At 36.9% G+C, this 19,089-nt stretch overlaps 1 protein-coding gene and 1 long non-coding RNA gene across 2 annotated transcripts; one reads left to right on the forward strand and one right to left on the reverse strand.

Moving 5' to 3' along the window:
* Positions 1-340: 340 nt before the first annotated feature.
* LOC128008223 (uncharacterized) lies at positions 341-3,904 on the reverse strand. The gene is made up of 3 exons (XR_008179967.1): positions 3,799-3,904; positions 2,927-2,980; positions 341-397 (listed from the first exon to the last, which is right to left on the reverse strand). It is a non-coding gene; the product is annotated as an uncharacterized LOC128008223 (long non-coding RNA).
* A 5,512-nt stretch (positions 3,905-9,416) lies between these two features.
* Positions 9,417-18,835, forward strand: LOC128008234 (coatomer subunit delta-like). The gene is made up of 10 exons (XM_052592866.1): positions 9,417-9,584; positions 10,854-11,117; positions 12,572-12,751; positions 14,270-14,469; positions 14,557-14,721; positions 15,654-15,819; positions 16,241-16,388; positions 16,485-16,593; positions 16,748-16,952; positions 17,376-18,835. The coding sequence occupies exons 1-10, from the start codon at positions 9,582-9,584 to the stop codon at positions 17,463-17,465; spliced, it is 1,530 nt and encodes a 509-aa protein (XP_052448826.1). The 5' UTR covers positions 9,417-9,581; the 3' UTR covers positions 17,466-18,835.
* The last annotated feature ends 254 nt before the right edge of the window (positions 18,836-19,089 follow it).

Raw genomic sequence — 19,089 nt, forward strand, 5'->3', positions numbered from 1 at the left:
TGCAGCCTTAAAAACATTAAAAACATTTTAAAAATAATTATTCCAAACTTTTGACTAGAAGTGTAAATTAATAAATCAATTAATTTAATTAAACTATTCATTATTTGAAAAAACAAACAAACAATAAAAATAATATTTATGAGATGATGATGTGGTCCTCACTGAAGAATGGCTCCAATAGTGAATCCAGGGGGCAATGAGGTAGGTAATCCTTAAGAGAGTGCACCACAATAGTGCACACTCTTAAGGGATTTAGAGGGGAAACTTCATATGAGCTGACACGCGAACATACTTAGCATCCGTGTCCTAACCAAAGCTCAGTTTTAATTTAGCAAACTTACTCATTTCTCTCAAGGGCATTCTCCAGCTCTTTGGTAAAGAGGCTCTTTTCACCAGTCTAAGAAAACACAAGTTATCAAGTTACCAAAACATGATACATATGTTCTGATATGACATCTGATAGGTAATAATGGATTTGTACATGTTGGGGCACACAAATGTTCAAAGGCATTTCTTCATATGTACACCACAAAACTGGCATAATGGCACATGAAATTAAGGATGGAATTCTACCTTTAATAATTTTGTCCCCAGTTGTCGACATGGCAAATTAAATGCACGCAGACAAAAAGGTTAAGAGGTGAACAGTTGTGCACTGGCTCTGATTCTGACATCATCATTCATGTCTCTGTTCTTAGACAATCACTCTCTGTTCTTAGACAAGCAGTGAGTGCAAGAGGACAAGAAAATGAAAAGTTGTGTTTGTGTGTGTGTGTGTGCAAGCAACATTTACAAATGAAAATCTGCACATTTAATTGAAAGACATGACAAATGCAATACAATTAAAGTAGGTGGAATTCATGCACAATTTCCTCATTTACCTATCTCTAGATGAACGTCTGGATAAAGCTCTTTCAGTCTGCCAGCCACACTGTCTGTTTGAATGTGAGCCAGCTGAGCGACACACAACCTCATTATTAAAATTACAAAATCGTAATTTCATCAATGTCAAAGTCTCTGTGCAATATATGATGCAAATGCATTAATAAATTTACTCTGAGAGTGGCTCTCTCAATATTTAAAGTCAAAGTCATTTCAAAGATTCTCCATAACATTAATTTTATGATTAAAGGGGGGGTGAAATGCTATTTCATCCATACAGAGTTTTTTACACTGTTAAAGAGTTGGATCCCCATGCTAAACATGGACAAAGTTTCAAAAATTAAGTTGTACGTTTGAAGGAGTATTTCTGTTCCAAAAAAACCTTCCGGTTTGTCACAAGTTTTGGAAAGTTTTTTTTGAGTATGGCTCTGTGTGACGTTAGATGGAGCGGAATTTCCTTATTTGGGTCCTAAGTGCGCGCTCTTCTGCCGGAAGAGCGCACGCTCCCGTATAGCAGAGCATTGAGAGGCTGAGCACAGCCTGATCAGAGCGAGAGCGTCGCGAAAAGTCACAAAAGAAGTGTGTTTTTGGTTGACAGGGCAAGACAACCCTGCACAGATTACCAAAAGAGAAACAGCATTAAGGGACCAGTGGATGGAGTTTATTTTTACAGAGCATCAACGGAGTTGTGCAAGTGTTTTTGTTTGTTCCCTGCATTTCGGATTGCACATCGTTTATTTCTTAAGGATAATGCAGTCCCAACGGAAAAGGGTCACGATTGTGTGTTGGAACCACATGCGGTGAGTAAAACTGCTTCAAATATCTCTTGTTGTTGTTAACTTAGCTATCAGCGCGTAAGCACATCAAGTAAACAACATGCGATGTTGGCTTCTAACTGCACTTTCCACATGTACAGCTTAAAAAAAAAAAAAAAAAAATGACGACATAAAGTGGAACTTAGTCATTTTCCAAAACCGCTAAGCAAATATATACAGTTTCAGTACATACCACATAGCATACCGCCTTTGCTGATGCTGCTCTTGTTAAATTTCAGCCTCTGGATCTGTGTCACAGCTTCCACATGCTCTCAACTCAAAAGCCTACTGGTGCTCGTGATTCTTTAGCTCTGCCCACACGTCACGCCTCTAGGCGCTCGTGTTTTTCCGGGAAAAATCGGTACAGACTATCTTTCTCTTATAAATATAATAAAAATAAAGACTTTTTGGAGTTATGAAGGATGCAGTACTACTCTATAGGTACTCAAGATTAACAGGATATTGAGTGAAAACGAGCATTTCACCCCCCCTTTAAATGTAAGCAGTCACTCCAAGCAATCATAATGTAGAGACTTATGGGGCAGTTTCTAGCTGATTAAAGCACACTACCGTATTTTCCGGACTATAAGTCACACTTTTTTTCATAGTTTGGCTGGTCCTGCAACTTATAGTCCAAAAAATACGGTAGTTCCAGACCCATTTCCATTTTGTTATCTACCCTCAATTTACAATGGTTTCCTGGAGAGCAGAAAATTTAAATACTCTCATTTCAATTTTAAATGCAAGTTTTCTCTATTTTTGACTTAACTGAATCCATTTATTATTTCATTTGAGCTTGCATTGAGAAAAACCCAAAATAATGGTAATGTCACGCGTTGTAAACCTGTACAGAACTGTGGGACCCTCGGCCAACCAAGTGACCCACAATGGGGGGACAAAAGCTACCTTTCCAAAGGAGCATTTCATAAAATCTGTCATTAAAATTTATGTTTTATTAAACCAACATGACTTTATATAATGATTATCAGATTATAAGGTAACATAATATATACTAAAATGTAGATATACATTTTACATCTAAAAAAATAAATAATACACTATGTATAGTTTGTGGAAAAAAATGGTTAGAGTTCATTATTGTCTAATTAAACAATACATGTTAAATATTAAATACAGTGTTAAAGTGTAGAAAATATTCTCATGAGAAGATGAAAGAATTGATGAATAAATTACAAAACAGCATAGCTGAATAACTCAAGAAACATTACCTGGCTCTTTCTTGTTCCCATGTGAATTACCCGACCGACTTTGCCATTTCCTTCCTGCAAGAAAGAGAATATCACTAAATTTCCTTAATTCTCACCTAAATATCAAAATAGCTTTCATCTAACTCTTCTTGAATATACTTGAATAGCCCTTCAATGTTCTTTGCAGACACTTTTACAGTTCAGGCAGCAAAAAGAAAAAGAAAAAAGAAAACTGACTGAATGAATGAGCAACTGGTGGATGGGTTTTCTTATTCTATACATTGTCCTTGCATTCCCCACACCGTGTTTCTGGACAGCACAGATAAACTAAAGGCTCCATGGAATTTATGTAGTTGCGAGTCAGATATATGTTGACCACTTTTTATATGTTGACCACGTTTGACCAGTTTCACAACAGTGCTATCGGACGTTTAGTCTCAGAAAATAGACTACTTCCTGCAACTAATAAAATTTTAATTATATAATGTGAAATCTCAAGAACCTTCTAAAATGCTTGGCTGACGTGGAGAAGTTTATGAATATGAGACTTAAGTTACATGTAACTTCTTGTTTACTATATCGTTCATTTATAGGCTTAATCAATCGCCATATCACGGTCCACATTTTGTCAGAATATTGATTTCAGTATTTATTTTAAAATACATATATGGTCCTAAATTCTTGCTTATTGGATCCACGTGTTTCTAGATATGTTTCCCTTCCCATCCACCAATAGAAAGACAATGTTTAAAATGGCAGCTCGCAGAGCTAATAAAATCTTGTAGCTGTTGCACTGCTTGAGAGATACTGTTCCCAGACATCCCCACGATCTGTTTCCCGAACTGTATTTGCACAATTGCTTTGTTTAAAAGTACTCTAATTTCTTCAAGTACCCTTTCTGCAGACTGTAGCGCAGTGACGCCTTTTTCTTCTGCTTTGACGTTTTATGGCGGTTGGCAAACCAGCTTTAGGTGCATTTACCGCCACCTACTAGGATGGTATGTCCGCGGTGACATCACGTACCTACATCACGTATGTATTTACCGCGCATGCATGGCAAGCCGTTTTAGCATTAAATGCCTCCTGCTGTACTAGTATCGCATTTAAATCTTTAGTTTGACTATCCATAAAATATATTTCAGACCATTAGAATTGTAATTCGGCTAGTCATAATTATAATTTTACTAGTCAGAATGATAATTATATCTGTAATTATAATTACACTAGTAGGAAATCTGTATAAAAACTTTATGACTAGTCAAAACTCATTTAAGATATCTGTAATTGCGTCATAGATATCTTCAACAGATGCATCAAACATAAGCAAAGGTCATTAGAAATATCTCTAAGTCATTTTAGACTAGTCACAATTATATTTTAAGACATCTGAAATGTGCCTGCTCCTAATCAAATCTGCTGTTGTGTGATGCAAGAATTAATTTACTCAGCTCCTCCCAGAGATCCTCCCCACCTAAGGTTTAGTGCTAACTGCTAACAACAGTAGTCTGCTTTTGTTGTCATGGAGAGAGAACCTACTTGATGAAGTGCTTCAGTGATTATTAAATAATATCTGGATGCAGTCTTATGTGGTAAAAGGTCTCCGTGCATGTTTTATAGTGATGTGATTTTAATTGAATGTTGCAAAACGGACCAAATGCAGTGTAATGTTCAATAAAGGCAGAAAACCACAAACTCCTGAATTTATTTATTATATATTTAGACAAAATGAAGAACAATGGAATTATGCAATAAAAACATGAAAATTTGTACAAATAAATAAACAAACATCAACAATACTTCATAATCAGATGCAGTCAAAAAAGGTAAAGGCTGATTTAAAAAAGATTACAATTTAATAAAATTAATAAAACTATTTAACTGGCATTAAAGACATTTAGTAGTAACTTACATTACTTTGTGTATGGATTCAGGTTAACTTGTGTCGTTATGGCATTGGTCGTTATGGTTTCAGCCATGGAACAAAAAAATAAAGGTTATTTGCAGCCTTTTATGTTACACTTCTGACATTTTTTTAACTCACAATTCTTGCTTCATGCAAGTTGCAATGTGTTTAGCTATATCTCACAATGGTGAGAAAAAAAGTCAAAATTCTGAGATAAAATGTCACCATTAATTTATTATTTCTTTGTTTTACTTTCCAAAAGAGGACGATATCCGCTTCATTATACCTAAAGCTGATCTGTGCTGGTTGCTGAGGAAATACATATCAACTATGTGCTGTGGATCGTCGGATCGGCTTTCACCGTGGTCGAAGTGGAGTCCAGCCCAGGGTCATCACATGTGTCCTTCGTCGAATCTGCCTGTGGCACTGTTCTCTAACCTGCCAGCCGTTCTTCACTCAAGCCCGCAGTGTGTGACGCAGTTTCCTGAACCTGCAGACTAGCCTACAATGGGTCTATGCTCAAAAGCTGTTCTATAAAGTGAGGCAGTTACAACTTTTCAAGGACAGTCTGGCACTTCTGACTCACAGCCTGTAAGTACATTTTATATTTAAAGAATTTGCCACTGATGATTCAAACACGGGGCATAGAGGAGCAACAATATTTTTTTTTTACCTTAAACCATATAAAAACATTGCATTACACCAAATACACTACATAATGTTCTTTTTTATCAATTTTGTATGACCCCCTTTAAATGAGATTTAACTAGGAATTCCAATTCAAGATTAATCTTATTAAGTTTTGCCTAGTCCAAAATTCAATTCAAGATATCTACAACTGCAATTTGACTAGTAATAAATTACTTTCAGATATCTACAAATGTATTTTGGATATCTTTAAGAAATTATGACGTCAAGTCAAGTCTGCTTTAATGTCAATTCTTCCACATGTACAGCACATACATACAGAGAATTGAAATTGTGTTATTCTCGACCCTTGGTGCATACAGAAAACACAGTAGACAGTAACAGTAGAGCATAAAAATACAGATAGATACAGATTAAATATAAAATACAACTATACAAATAAGGGCATGTAAAAAGAAATAAATAAATAAAATAAAGCAGCACAAGGCACATGACAGAGTGCAAACCAGTGAAGTAAACAAACAGTGCAGATACAATTATTGTAGTACAAAAGAGCTTATTTAATCTGATTAAAGTGACAAAAAGCTCAGAGAGCAGTTATTTATTCAAACTGACCGAAGAGGTAGTTGAATGAGGTAGTGAGCAGACCAATGCTGCACAAAGTGTCTGGTGGAAGTCACAGTTTGTTAGTGGGAGGGGGACTGGAAGGACCTGGGGATGTGGGAGCCGAGGTGGTGGGGGGGGGTTCAGAGTTCAATGGTGCATGGGGCAAAAGAGGGGGGGAGTTCAGCTTCCAGATAGCCTGATGAATGAAGCTGTCCTTTAGTTTGTCGGTCCTGGCCTGGTTTCCATAAATGTCCTGGAGGGAGGGGGGAGAGACAACAATGATCTTCTTCGCTGTGTCCTCCGGCTGGACGCATTGTAGCCGCCATACCACAGTGATGCAGCTAGTCAGGATGCTCTCAAAGGTGCTTCTGTAAAAGGTGCACATGATGGGGGCCAGAGTTCTGGCTCTTCTCAGTTTGCGGAGGAAGTAGAGACACTGCTGAGCTTTCTTGGCTAGATGCTGCAGTACTGCCAATCCAGGAGATGTCCTCTGTGATGTGCACACCCAGGAACTTGGTGCTGCTCACTCTCTCCACAGTCACACTGTTGATGCTCAGAGGAATATGTTGAGTGTGCACTCTCCTGAAGTCAACAACTATCTCCTTCATGTTCTCCACAATCAGAGAAACATTGTTGTAACTGCAACACCCGGCCAGGTTGCTCACCTGTTCCTGTAGTTTGTCTCATCTCTGTCACTAATGATACCCACTACAGTTGTGTCATCCACAAACTTAATGAATATGTTGGATTTGTGTGACGATGTGCAGTCGTGTGTCAGCAGAGTGAAGAGGAGTGGGCTCAGCACACATACTTGGGGGGGCCCCAGTGTTTAATGTGATGGTGCTGGATGTGTGCTCTTGACCTGTACTGCCTGAGGTCTTCCAGTCAGAAATTCCAGTCAGAAAGTCCAGCCAGTTGCGCAGCGAAATGTTGAGCCCCTGCATGATCAGTTTGTGAATGAGCTGTTGAGGGATGATTGTGTTGAATGCTGAACTGTAAGCTCCTCTCTGGGTGGTGTAAACAAAGTCCAGAGTGTTGTTACTCCGTGTAGGAAAGTCAACGTTTTAGTGTATTTTGGGGAACACACTCTTTATGTCTGCTTGGTTGAAATCCCCAGCTAGGATGAGAAAAGCGTCTGGGTGGGCTGTTTGCGGCTCACTGATGTGCTAATACAGTTCATTTAGTGCCTTGTTCCTATTGCTGTTGTTGGAGCTGGGAGGGACGTATACAGCAACAAGCAGTATGGCTGTATATTTCCTCAATAGATAGAGCCGCCAGCACTTAATAATCATAAACTCCATAGGGAGAGAGAAAAGCCTCTGCATATGGACGCGCTGCCATCTTGACTATCTGCAGATATCTGCAATATGATTATGACTAGTCAGTTAGAGATGGCTTCAATTTAATTATCATTAATCAAAACTCATTAGTAGATATCCAAAAATATTTTCCAATGGAAGTAAATGGAACAAAATTACTAGTCATAATAACATTGTAGATATCTTCATTGCATTAAACGACTAGTCATAATCACATTGTAGATATCTTAATTCCAATTACGATGATTCCAAATTGCAGAATAAATTTCTGGAATTGGAATTTTGACCAGTCCAATCTAAATTATGACTGGTACAGCTAGAGGTGTTTAATGATAATATATACGTATGCCAAGAACACGTTGGGCTGCGTGTGTGTATTCATACTCGTCATTCAGCGCCACACAGCGCATAGTTAAACCGACACTGATGTCTCCAAATATTGTTTTGAAATGAGTTACAATTGTTTTAAAATGACATTTATATTATGCAACAGTTAAATGCAAGAGTCGACGTATAAATTAATCTTATAATAAGCAAATATTTGTCTGATAAATGAGCCTTGTGGAATTGTAGTGCTCTGATAAAGTACACACTTCAACAAAGTGTAATCAAGTGAAAAATCGTGTAAAATGTAGGTTTAAAAATAGTAAAACATATTAGAAATACATGTTAAAATACATATTTAAATTAGATAAAAGCCAACTGAGATTATTTGTATATGAAAAAGGTGAAAAGACAAACAGTGATTACACAGACAGAGATCTGTAATTTCTTCATCATTAGTAAGGAACATAGGTGTGCTTCTTTCCTTCACAAGCCACGTTTCTAGTGTAGCACCTGAGTTACCTAGTCCAACGCAGGCTACTGGACCAGTTCTAGGTCCTCAAGGAGCGGAAGAAATAAATATAAAATTAGACTGGAGTTAAAAAATATAATAAGTGTATTAAAACCAAAAAAAAAAAAAAAAAAAGGAAAAAAAACGGGCTATTTATTACATTATGCTACTTATGCATGCGAAACCTGACATCCTGCCTCAGCCACCAGATCTGGTCCGTATCCAGACCAGATGGTGGATCAGCACCTAGAGACGACCTCTATAGCCCTGTATTTCTGCAGAGATGGAGACAGATCCCCAATGAAGACCTTGTCTCCTAGGTGGCCACCGGGACAAGACAGATAATTCTTCTGCACAATATAACTGTGCTGCAGCCTAAAATTGAACTGCTGGTTTCATTTGGCCAGAGGAGACCTGACTGAGCCTGGTTTCTCCCAAGGTTTTTTCTCCATTCTGTCACTGATGGAGTTTTGGTTCCTTGTCACTGTCACCTCTGGCTTGCTTAGTTGGGGAGACTTAATGTTCAATGATATCGTCGACTTGATTGCAAAGATACCATTTAAACTGAGCTGAGCTGGACACAGAACCACGTCTAACTCAGCAAAATCAGGACATGCGAGCTGGACGATGACATCACTGAATTCAATGATGAACTGACTTTAACTGGAAATGTAGTGTTTGCTATTGTCCTTTTGCAATGACAAACCAAACTATTTTCCTATTTTGATACTGTAAATCTGCTTTGACACAATGTGTATTGTTAAAAGCGCAATATAAATAAAGGTGACTTGACTTGACTAGACTTTGACTGACAGACAGACAGACAGAAGTATGGATGGATAGATAGAGATCTCCAACCAATGTTGGTCTGTACCAAAAAATAAAAAAGAATAGGCTGTAGCATTATTATATTTTTCTAAGAGAAAAATCAAACAAATCCAAACAATACATTACATACAGTAGGCTACATACATATATAGGGTGTGACATGTTTCTTAATTTATAATTTATGACTGATAAAGTTTTTTTTTATTAAATAAATATATTATTTAGATTAGAATAGAATAGAATAGAATAGAATAGTAGTGATGGACACGTTAAAAGGGAAGCTCTCGTGTTGTGTGAGGGTTGGGCAATGCTGCTGCTCTTGCTGCTGATGTTGGATCCTCCACATATGTTGCTCTGCCCTTTTACCCCGCTGACGAGCCGCTTCCGGTTGGAGACGTGGCTTATACTTCTGCCATATTGAACCGCGGAGCAGTGCACTGCAAAAATTACAGTTTTATTTACCTCCCCACAGCATTTATACAACCACACAAACGGCGTTTAGAAGATTAAACGCAGAAAACATATCAGACCCTGAAAATGGTGAGTTCATCTTTATTCGTTTATGTACAACAAATGATTTTGACGACGGGTTCCGGTTTCTACACGAGAGATTGCTGCTAGCTAACGAAAATAACCGCAGACTGGTTTATTGTTTGGTATGGGTGTTTAATCAAGTTAAACTTTAAATTTAGCTTATTGTAAGATTGAAAATTAGCTCAGTGACCATGTCTGTGTATAATGTCGTTTCTAAAGATGTTAAACTCGCAAGTCAATATGATCTACAACAGAGTCAAATATGCACTGTTCAGCAGACGTGTATCTTAGTCTATCAGCTTCTCATTAAACGTGTCTGTGATAACGAATCAGATATGTAAAACCTGTGATAAATAACAGTGGGTCTGAATGACTTTTTGTCAAAAAATACCTAACCCGTTTGTCATTTGTAACATCTGTTGACGTGGTCACATTGTATTGACATTAAATTCACTGCTTGCATAATTAACGTTTAGAAATACTGCAATAATTTAGCATGAAAATAACAACCATTCAGATCAGTTCAAACGTTTTTGTCTTATTTTTGACTGATTTGGTAAAGTTACAACTAGTATTTGTATTCATGCCATTTGACTTCACAAAATTGCTTAATTTCTGTCAGATCAGTTGAAACTGGATGAATTGTTTCAAAGCTTTTCTGTAAATTTTTATTTAAATTGGAATATTTTATTTTCCCAAGAATAGAGCACATCAGAAAGAAAGAAACCACTGAGGTTTTCGTTCATAAAATAAGAATAGATGGATAGATGCTGTGTTTTGTGAGTCATACTTTCATTTATTATCTGATAGATTTTGTACAGTTGGAAACTGTTTATGGAAAGTTAGATATATTGTATACAGAGTCTTTGCTCCATGTTTTGTAATGGGTACTAGCTTGTCTCAGAGCATTGCTTTGTAGTATTTTGTAGCAGCTGTCTATTCAGAAATTCAGTCCGTGAATGCATCCACAAAACTCTTCATCCCATCGATTTCTTGATTTCTCAGAAAAAGGACACGTCAGAACAGCACGCGAATGAAATGTTTAACCAGCAAGGCTTTAAAGCACATGCAAATAATGCAGTTCAGTTCTTGCTTATTGCGTACTCTTTGTCGATTTTGTTTGTCGCATCAGTGGTATAAAAGCTGAGGTGGGTCCAGACTTTGGCTGGGTGCATCTATTATTTTACTCCCACTGCTGTCCGCCATACCGTTAAAAAAACTCTTTGCATGTTTGAAATGGCTCCTTAAGAGTATTGTTGAATAACTCCTCTCCAGGTGCTGTTGGCAGCAGCAGTCTGCACGAAGGCAGGTAAAGCCCTGGTGTCACGGCAGTTTGTGGAGATGACACGGACGAGAGTGGAGGGTCTGCTGGCTGCTTTCCCCAAACTGATGAACACCGGCAAACAGCACACGTTTGTGGAGACTGAGAGTGTGCGCTACGTCTACCAGCCTCTGGAGAAGCTCTACATGGTGCTGGTCACCACCAAGAACAGTAACATACTGGAGGACCTGGAGACACTGCGTCTCTTCTCACGCGTGGTATGATAGTAACAGCATAAACATACTTTTTAATGGATAACTTAATTGTTTTTTTGTTGTTATTGTTTTTCACTTTTTGTTACATCTCATTGTTCATGTTTCGTTATGAGAAATTAATTGTAAAATGAATGTTTCAGGCATTACGGGATCACAGTGCCTGTATATTTTTCATCTTATAGCAAGGGTCTTCAACCGTGGGTCCACAGGGTTACTACAGGGGGTACACCAATTAATGTTCAAGCAATTAAAATAAATAAATAAAACGGGTAAAAAAATTACTGTAATGATATCATTGGTGAAACAGATTTAGCAAATGCTCCACTGGGTTTTAAAGTTTGATCTATGGAGAATGTGAAATGTTCCTCTTTACAGCATGTTTTTGCAGAGGTGAGAAATAAAAAAAGTTTAAATCCACTCACCGATCTTTTAGGTGCAGAGTTTTATGCTCACTCTTGCGAATCATCTCTCATGAACAAACAATGACACAATGCTTGTTAGAGATTTATTATGCAGTGTAGAGAACTTTATATTTAAATGAAACGTTGTGAAATCACAAACTGGGTTGAGTGATAGCTTTTTATTCATAGTTAAAGTGATCAGTCTTTCACACTTTCCAGGCAATATAGCTATAATATGTTGAATAAAAGTATTGGATTTCATGCTGGTAGGAGGATGTATTGATATTTACAAGTTGCAGAGTTTTGAAAGTGACATATATAATCTGAAGGTGCAATTGACATAGTGATGCTATCATGGGACAAAAATGTGGCATGTCAAAATATATATGCAATTTCAGTGCAGACTAATAGATTACTAGCAAAATCTTTATATAAACATTTTTTAATTCCACTCCAATTATTTGTGAAAGTAACGCCCTATATCATGTCTCACTGTACATTGCTATTCTTGTTATGGTGTAGCCGTTGCTTACACTTTACATCAGCACTTTATAAAAAAAAAAAAAAAAAACGCACTAATTTCAGATACTCAATGATTTAATTTTTAATTGTCTATCTCACAGAAAAAAAAAGTTAAGTTGTAGAAGCTAAGGTTCAAGTAATGTTTATTTGTTCATCTGACAGTAAAATTAAAATGTGAATTTTAAATAAAATTGTAGCTAAAGTTCATGTAAATGTCCTGCTGAATAGTACAATTAAAATGTATGACACTGCAAATCCATTAAAATAATTTACAACAACTGCAAACAACTAATGAATTATATTTTTATCTCAACATGTTTATGATGTGTAAATCTCAATTTATCAATAAAAAGTAATATACAGGCATTGATGCATGTGCAGCCACAATAATGGGCATAGGGGCATTGTCAATTTTATTTTTTATTTGTTTGTTTGTAAAACAGAAACTTGTATGTGTTCATTGTGGGTTGTTCTGTTAAAATCAGAGTTCTGAAAGGTAGCTGACTGATGTTCATTTTTCTTTTATTTTGGTAGATTCCCGAATATTGTCGTGTCCTGGAGGAGAGTGAGATTTCTGAGCACTGCTTTGACCTCATCTTCGCCTTTGATGAGATTGTTGCCCTCGGTTATAGAGAAAATGTTAACTTGGCCCAGATCCGGACATTTACAGAAATGGACTCCCATGAGGAAAAAGTGTTCCGCGCTGTCAGAGAGGTAGGAATAGCAATGCACACTTTTGACTGTTGTCGTGCACTCAGTGACTAAAAGTATACTGGCATCTTTTCTAATTAACAAATCTGGCAATACCCCAAGAGTTTACAGCATATTATGACATGACATTCTAGAAAATTCTCCAGTCTGCTATAGAGTTGTTTAGCTCAGGTGCATGCACTGGTGCAAACGAGGAAGATCAATAAGTTCCTAATGCATGTAATAAGGTGCTGTGTGTGGACTAGGGATGCACGATATTATCACAGTGTTATTAGAAACGGCCGATAATGGCTTAAAATATGAATATCGGCGTTAGCCATATATGAAAAATTATGCAGATAAGATGATTAACTCCGATGTGCCTAGGGTGCTCACACATCAACAGAGTGGTCATTCTTGAATCAAACTTTTTCCTGAAAGATGTTAAGATTCATTGTTTTGGAACGCCACATTTATTCTGAGAATGCAAGTTCAGAATGATGTGCCCTTCGTGCAATAGAGTCAATAGTCACTAGGGTTGGGTATCGATTGGGTTTTATTCGATACCAGTGCCATTTCGATACTTTTAAAACGGTGCCTGAACCGATACTTCTATAAAAATAAATAAATAAATAACATTTAAAAAAGCCTAAAAAGGATAACATTAAAGAACATTATAAAGATTTAAAATAAATCCATAGCATTCACACGCTCCTTGGATGCTCTCATTTCCCAAGCTTCCCTTACTCTAAGGCTAATAAATGTATTTCACGATATGGATCATTATTTAATACAAAACCACGCATAATGTTTCTACTGTATCTCAGTCAATCACTCTGATATTTTGTTAAAATGAGTGCTGTCTGTCACCTGTCTTTAATCAGTTCTGTGAATCAATGTATGCTCATTCTTTATAAAGTAGCAACAATGTCATTTGTAAAGTAGCCTACAGTCTTAGGCACATTAGTATTTTTCACCCCAAAAAAGGGGTTTAGGCCAGTTATTTATGTCTTTTGCTGTAGTGTGTCAGTAGGAAATATCACATGTATTATGAAAACTTAAATACAAAGAGATATTCAGAATTTGTACTTTTTTTCTTTTTTGATTTATAGACCATCTACAAATGTTGCGGCAAATGCAGTAATTTATTTATAGTTGATTTATAGTTATTTTCAAAACCTTCAGTACACTGCATTATAAAAGAAATTCATTATTATTTAATTCTAACAAGTAAGTAAAAAAAAAAAAATAATAACCTACATTTTATCTCTGCACAGGAGAGACTTGGTATACAATATTGGTATCAGTATCAGCAACCGGCCATAATTAGTTGAAAAATATTGGCATATTGGATATCTGCAAAATCCAATGTATTACATCCATAGTGTGGACTTCATAATTTCCCAGCCATGTGTTTGCAGTTTATAAATAACATGCTGGCAATGGCTCTTAGATGACACTTGATAAATTATTGAATTGCAATATAATTTATTGTCGATCATATTTTCTTCACTCTAAACCACTCAAATAATTGTTCATCAGACTCAAGAGCGTGAGGCTAAGGCAGAGATGAGACGGAAGGCTAAAGAGCTTCAGCAGATACGGCGTGATGGCGAGCGTGGAAAGAAGGGACCAGGCTTTGGTGGTTTTGGCAGCTCGGGCATGAGCAGCAGCAGCTCAGCAATCATCACAGACACACTCATTGAGGCAGAGAAACCCAAACCCACCCCTGCACCTGTCAGGTACTGCCAAACTCTTAAGAGACTACAGCAATCCTTAATCTGTATAAAAACAGCAGCTAGCTGCAATATAACGCCCTTTTGTTTTAGGTCCAGTGGTCCAAGTAAAGCACTTAAACTGCTTGGCAAAGGTAAGGAGGTGGATGACTTTGTGGACAAACTAAAATCAGAGGGAGAGAATATCATCTTGCCCAGCACAGGCAAAAGACCATCAGAGGCATCCAAATCTCTGCCGCCTCCAACCCACACAGAGAGGTAATGATATGTCAGTGTTTGAAATGCAGAAATCATATTGAGTATAGTCATAAGTGGAGTCTGTGTTCTTATTCAATTAAAATATTTTGCAGTGCTGTTCATTAATGCGATAAAACAAAATTTTTGTTTTGTCTTTTTGCGAGGTTTGCAAATACAAGTTAGACATGGATTTTAAATCTTTACTACTTGAGTTTCACAGTAAAGGCCCGTTCACACCAAGAACGATAACTATAAAGATAATGATATTAGTGTCCACATCAGCGAACGATATTGTTTGTGTATTCTAAGCAGACGCGCGTCTGCTGCTTCAAATTCTCGAGCTCATTACAGCAGCATTGATTCTGACTGGTTGGCAATGCTTTTATCGTTTATCAGAAGGAAAAAAAAACTTTGTTTCGTTTCTCTGTGCCTTTATCGTTATAGTTGTGGTGTGGACTCTCCTATTCTTTAATATTGAGAACGATTTTTAGAACTATATCTTTATCGTTATCTTTATAGTTATCGTTCTTGGTGTGAACGGGCCTTAAGACCTCACTCATCTCACGTTAGCAGCATGTGAGCCGTACATATTCTTCTCAGTGCCCATGCTAACAGTTGCAGCATTCATGCTTTACACATGAGCAGCATGTCAAGTAGAGTTTCAGTGCTGAGCCTATTTGTGCTGTCTTGCATGCTGAATTCAGCTGAACATATGGTGAAACTTCACTTAGTCATCAACCCATTGAAGACACATAACTAAATGGGGATTTAAACTGCAGTTCCCTCTTCATGTAAAATGCAAGTTTGACAATCAAATAGTTCTCAATGACCCACTCTTGATCTTTTTCCTTTATTGAAGGGCATTGTCAGTGCAATAGCCCAGAAATCACACAATTTTAGATCCACAATTTTACAACACTTAAATCTTGAAACAATTTCTGTCTAATTTTCAGTGTGCATATGAGAGTTGAGGAAAAAATCACTCTCACATGTGGCCGTGACGGTGGCCTTCAGAACATGGAAGTGCTTGGCATGATTACCCTCAGAGTGTCTGATGAAAAGAATGGACGAATTAGGCTGAAAGTAGGCAATAATGACAAGAGAGGCGTGCAGTTACAGGTAAGTGTGTGTTTTATTTATTTATTTTTATTTTTTTTTGATGTAGCAGTTTGGGCTAATTATAAGAAAATGTAACTATAAGATTTATTCCGAATATGATGCATCTTTTTTTATCAAGCGTAGTGCTGTAGGTAATTTGTAGCCCAAAATTACGAGTACTGAAACTAATAAAAAGGCAAATATCTAAATCTAAAAAAAAAAGTAAAGAAAACTCTAAATTCAACTAAACCAAAATCGAAAACTATTAAAAGTATGTTATCTAAAACGAACATAATATATAAATATATATATATATATATATATATATATATATATATATATATATATATATATATATATATATATATATATATATATATAAAATAAACCTTTAGAAAATGCGTTCTATGTTTGTAACTCCCTTCTAACGACTTCTTTGCAGACCCATCCAAATGTGGACAAAAAACTTTTCACAGCAGAGTCTGTGATTGGCCTGAAAAACCCAGACAAATCCTTCCCCCTGAAAAGTGACGTGGGTGTGCTGAAGTGGAGGCTACAGACGACAGATGAATCTTTCATTCCACTAACAAGTAAGTCCTAAACATGTGGTTTAGTATTACCAATAAAGTTAACAGCTTTCATCTCCCAGGAGTGTCACGTGACTTATTTAATTTCTGTTTGTGTAGTAAACTGTTGGCCCTCTGAGAGTGGTACTGGCTGTGATGTAAACATAGAGTACGAGCTACAGGATGAATGTCTGGAACTCAATGATGTAGTCATCTCTATCCCTGTACCGTGAGTTCAGATTGACTTGATTAAGTTCTAATTCACACACATTATACACTTTTACTGGCATAATAAATCACATTGTTTCCCTGTGTATAATGAAGAATTTTGGAATCGTTTGGCTCGTTATTTACATCTGTCCATTGCAACAATTTCATCACAGGTCGGGGGTGGGAGCTCCTGTGATTGGTGATCTAGATGGAGAATATCGCCATGACAGCAGACGGAATATCCTGGAGTGGTGTCTGCCTGTGATTGATGTGAAAAATAAGACTGGTAGTCTGGAATTCAGCATACCTGGCCAGCCCAATGACTTTTTCCCCGTCAATGTCTCCTTCGTCTCCAAGGGAAGCTACTGTGACATTCAGGTAAGAAAAGAGGTTAATTATAGATTAGGGCAGGGTTTCCCTATCCGGGGCTCTTGAGGGAACTGCAGGGAGTTCAGGAGTTGATGAGAAGCTAATAATCGTTTTGAAATAAAAATAAAAACGCTTCATGCGTGTTTATTGACCCGCTTCAGAGAACCTTCAACATGCAAATCTATTGTTAAATAATTGATACATTACCTTTAAATCATGGAGGCTATTTCAATTAAATATATTATGTCAAAGTTGCTCGGTTGACAATAAGTTTGTGAATCCCTGTGTTAAGGTATTTTTCGATATTAGAGTACTGATGTTAGTAGATTGGGTTAATAGATTAGATTCATTATCATAAATCACAGTTCAAAAGCAAACATTGAGATTCTCTCACCTTCTCCTCTTTTCTCTGCTCATGTTCTTTCCTGCCAGGTCGTGAAGGTGTATCAGGTGGATGGGGAAAGCCCAGTTCGGTTCTCCACAGAAACGTCATTTGTGGTCGACAAGTACGAAATACTGTAAAAGGAAACATCCCTAACAAAATTCTACCCCACTTGTCAGAGGAGCAGATAAATGGACTGAAAACATTCATATAAATAAAAGAAGGGAGAGTCAAAAGATGGAGGGGACGATGCAATCTTTATCATCTTCAGCAGTACTTTTAACTGAGCAATATTGGCTCTACTTGTACCCAATATGGTTCACAAAGCAGCCAGTCAGCAAGGTTTGGGGCTAAACAGGAGACTGCATTGAAAGGAAGGAGTGGACTGCTGGAAATGTATTCATTTGAAGCCATCATGGCAGTATATGTTTGAATTGATGATTCATACCTCCACTGTAAGGGTCAAGTCATGTTGCTTGTCTTTCCTCTCAGTTTGTGGTTTTCTAAAGATTTATTTTCAATGTGCTGCAAACTGACCTTTTTTTTTTTTTAAACACTAGAAGATTGTTGTTCTTTCCTTGTAATCGCCCTTTCGTCCATTTCATAGTAATTGTTCTGTCTCTTGTTTTTGTCATCTGTTTTGTCTAAAATATATATTTTATCTCCCATTTCTGTCTGTTGTTAAACATCTGACATGTTTAAGATGTCTGTGCTTGGATCTTTGTCTATCTCTTGACTGGCTCTCTGTTTTACATTATGTTTTGGTGTAGTATTGCCAACCTTTAAGGAAACTCGGCCTGTAGGACATTTTCAGAAATTTGTTTTGGTGTATCATGGAAATTTGAATGGAAAACATTTAAAGCCATTAACTTGTATTAAAATAATTGATTTCGTTCAAGATGACAACATTGCAGTCAGAAAAACGTATTGCTTCAAAAATGAGAGCTCAGTCTGTCTGCTTTATATCATGTTTTCTATTGATGCCAAATACTTCAGGTTTGGACATTCATACTACTAAAAGGCAACCTGCTCCCCATCTGAAATGTGTTGTTTGTAGATAGAGCCCTTTAGTGGAGGATCAGGATCATGTATGTCTCTTGACTGTCAGTGATTGTGAGTTAAGTTTTCAGGGAGGGTCTTCTGGTCTCCTATCAGCATTATGAGTGGTTCCCAGCCTGCAGAGCCATCATCCCAAACTTTAGTCTCAACCCCACATGGCCCCCCGCTGAAGAAAAGAGGTCTCCCATGCTGTCCTGGTTTCCAGTAAAGCCTTGAATGTCTCTGCGTATTTTGATGAGGGGAAGGGCGTATAAAATGTTTTTGTTTATCTTTTTTCATTATTTTTTTTCCCTTCGGTTTTCATTAAATCATAATGTAGATTGGGAAATGGTATAAAGACATCAGAGATTTTTTTGTAATCTTGTAAAATAACGAATTAGGGATTCATCATGAAGAACATTCCAGTGTAAAATTATATAAAAAAAAATCATTAAAGAGTTTAAAAAGCAAAGGATCTTTTGTTATCTGTTCTTTTCTGCAGTCATTGTATTTTGTTTGAATGCTTATAACCATTAAATTAGTGTTTAGTTTAAAATCATAAATGGTCTAGAATGTGTTTAAGTTTGCCTGATTTTACAGGGTTTTTATGAAGCCCTGTCAGTCTACCCCTTTTTTAGTGAAGCCCATATTACAGTGCTACTACATTCACCCAGTCACATATAGTCAGTATTTCAATTACCACACTGAATGAATCATGTTCTTCCA

This window comes from Carassius gibelio, chromosome A5 (genome assembly GCF_023724105.1).
Source record: "Carassius gibelio isolate Cgi1373 ecotype wild population from Czech Republic chromosome A5, carGib1.2-hapl.c, whole genome shotgun sequence".
Taxonomy (NCBI): Eukaryota; Metazoa; Chordata; class Actinopteri; order Cypriniformes; family Cyprinidae; genus Carassius; species Carassius gibelio.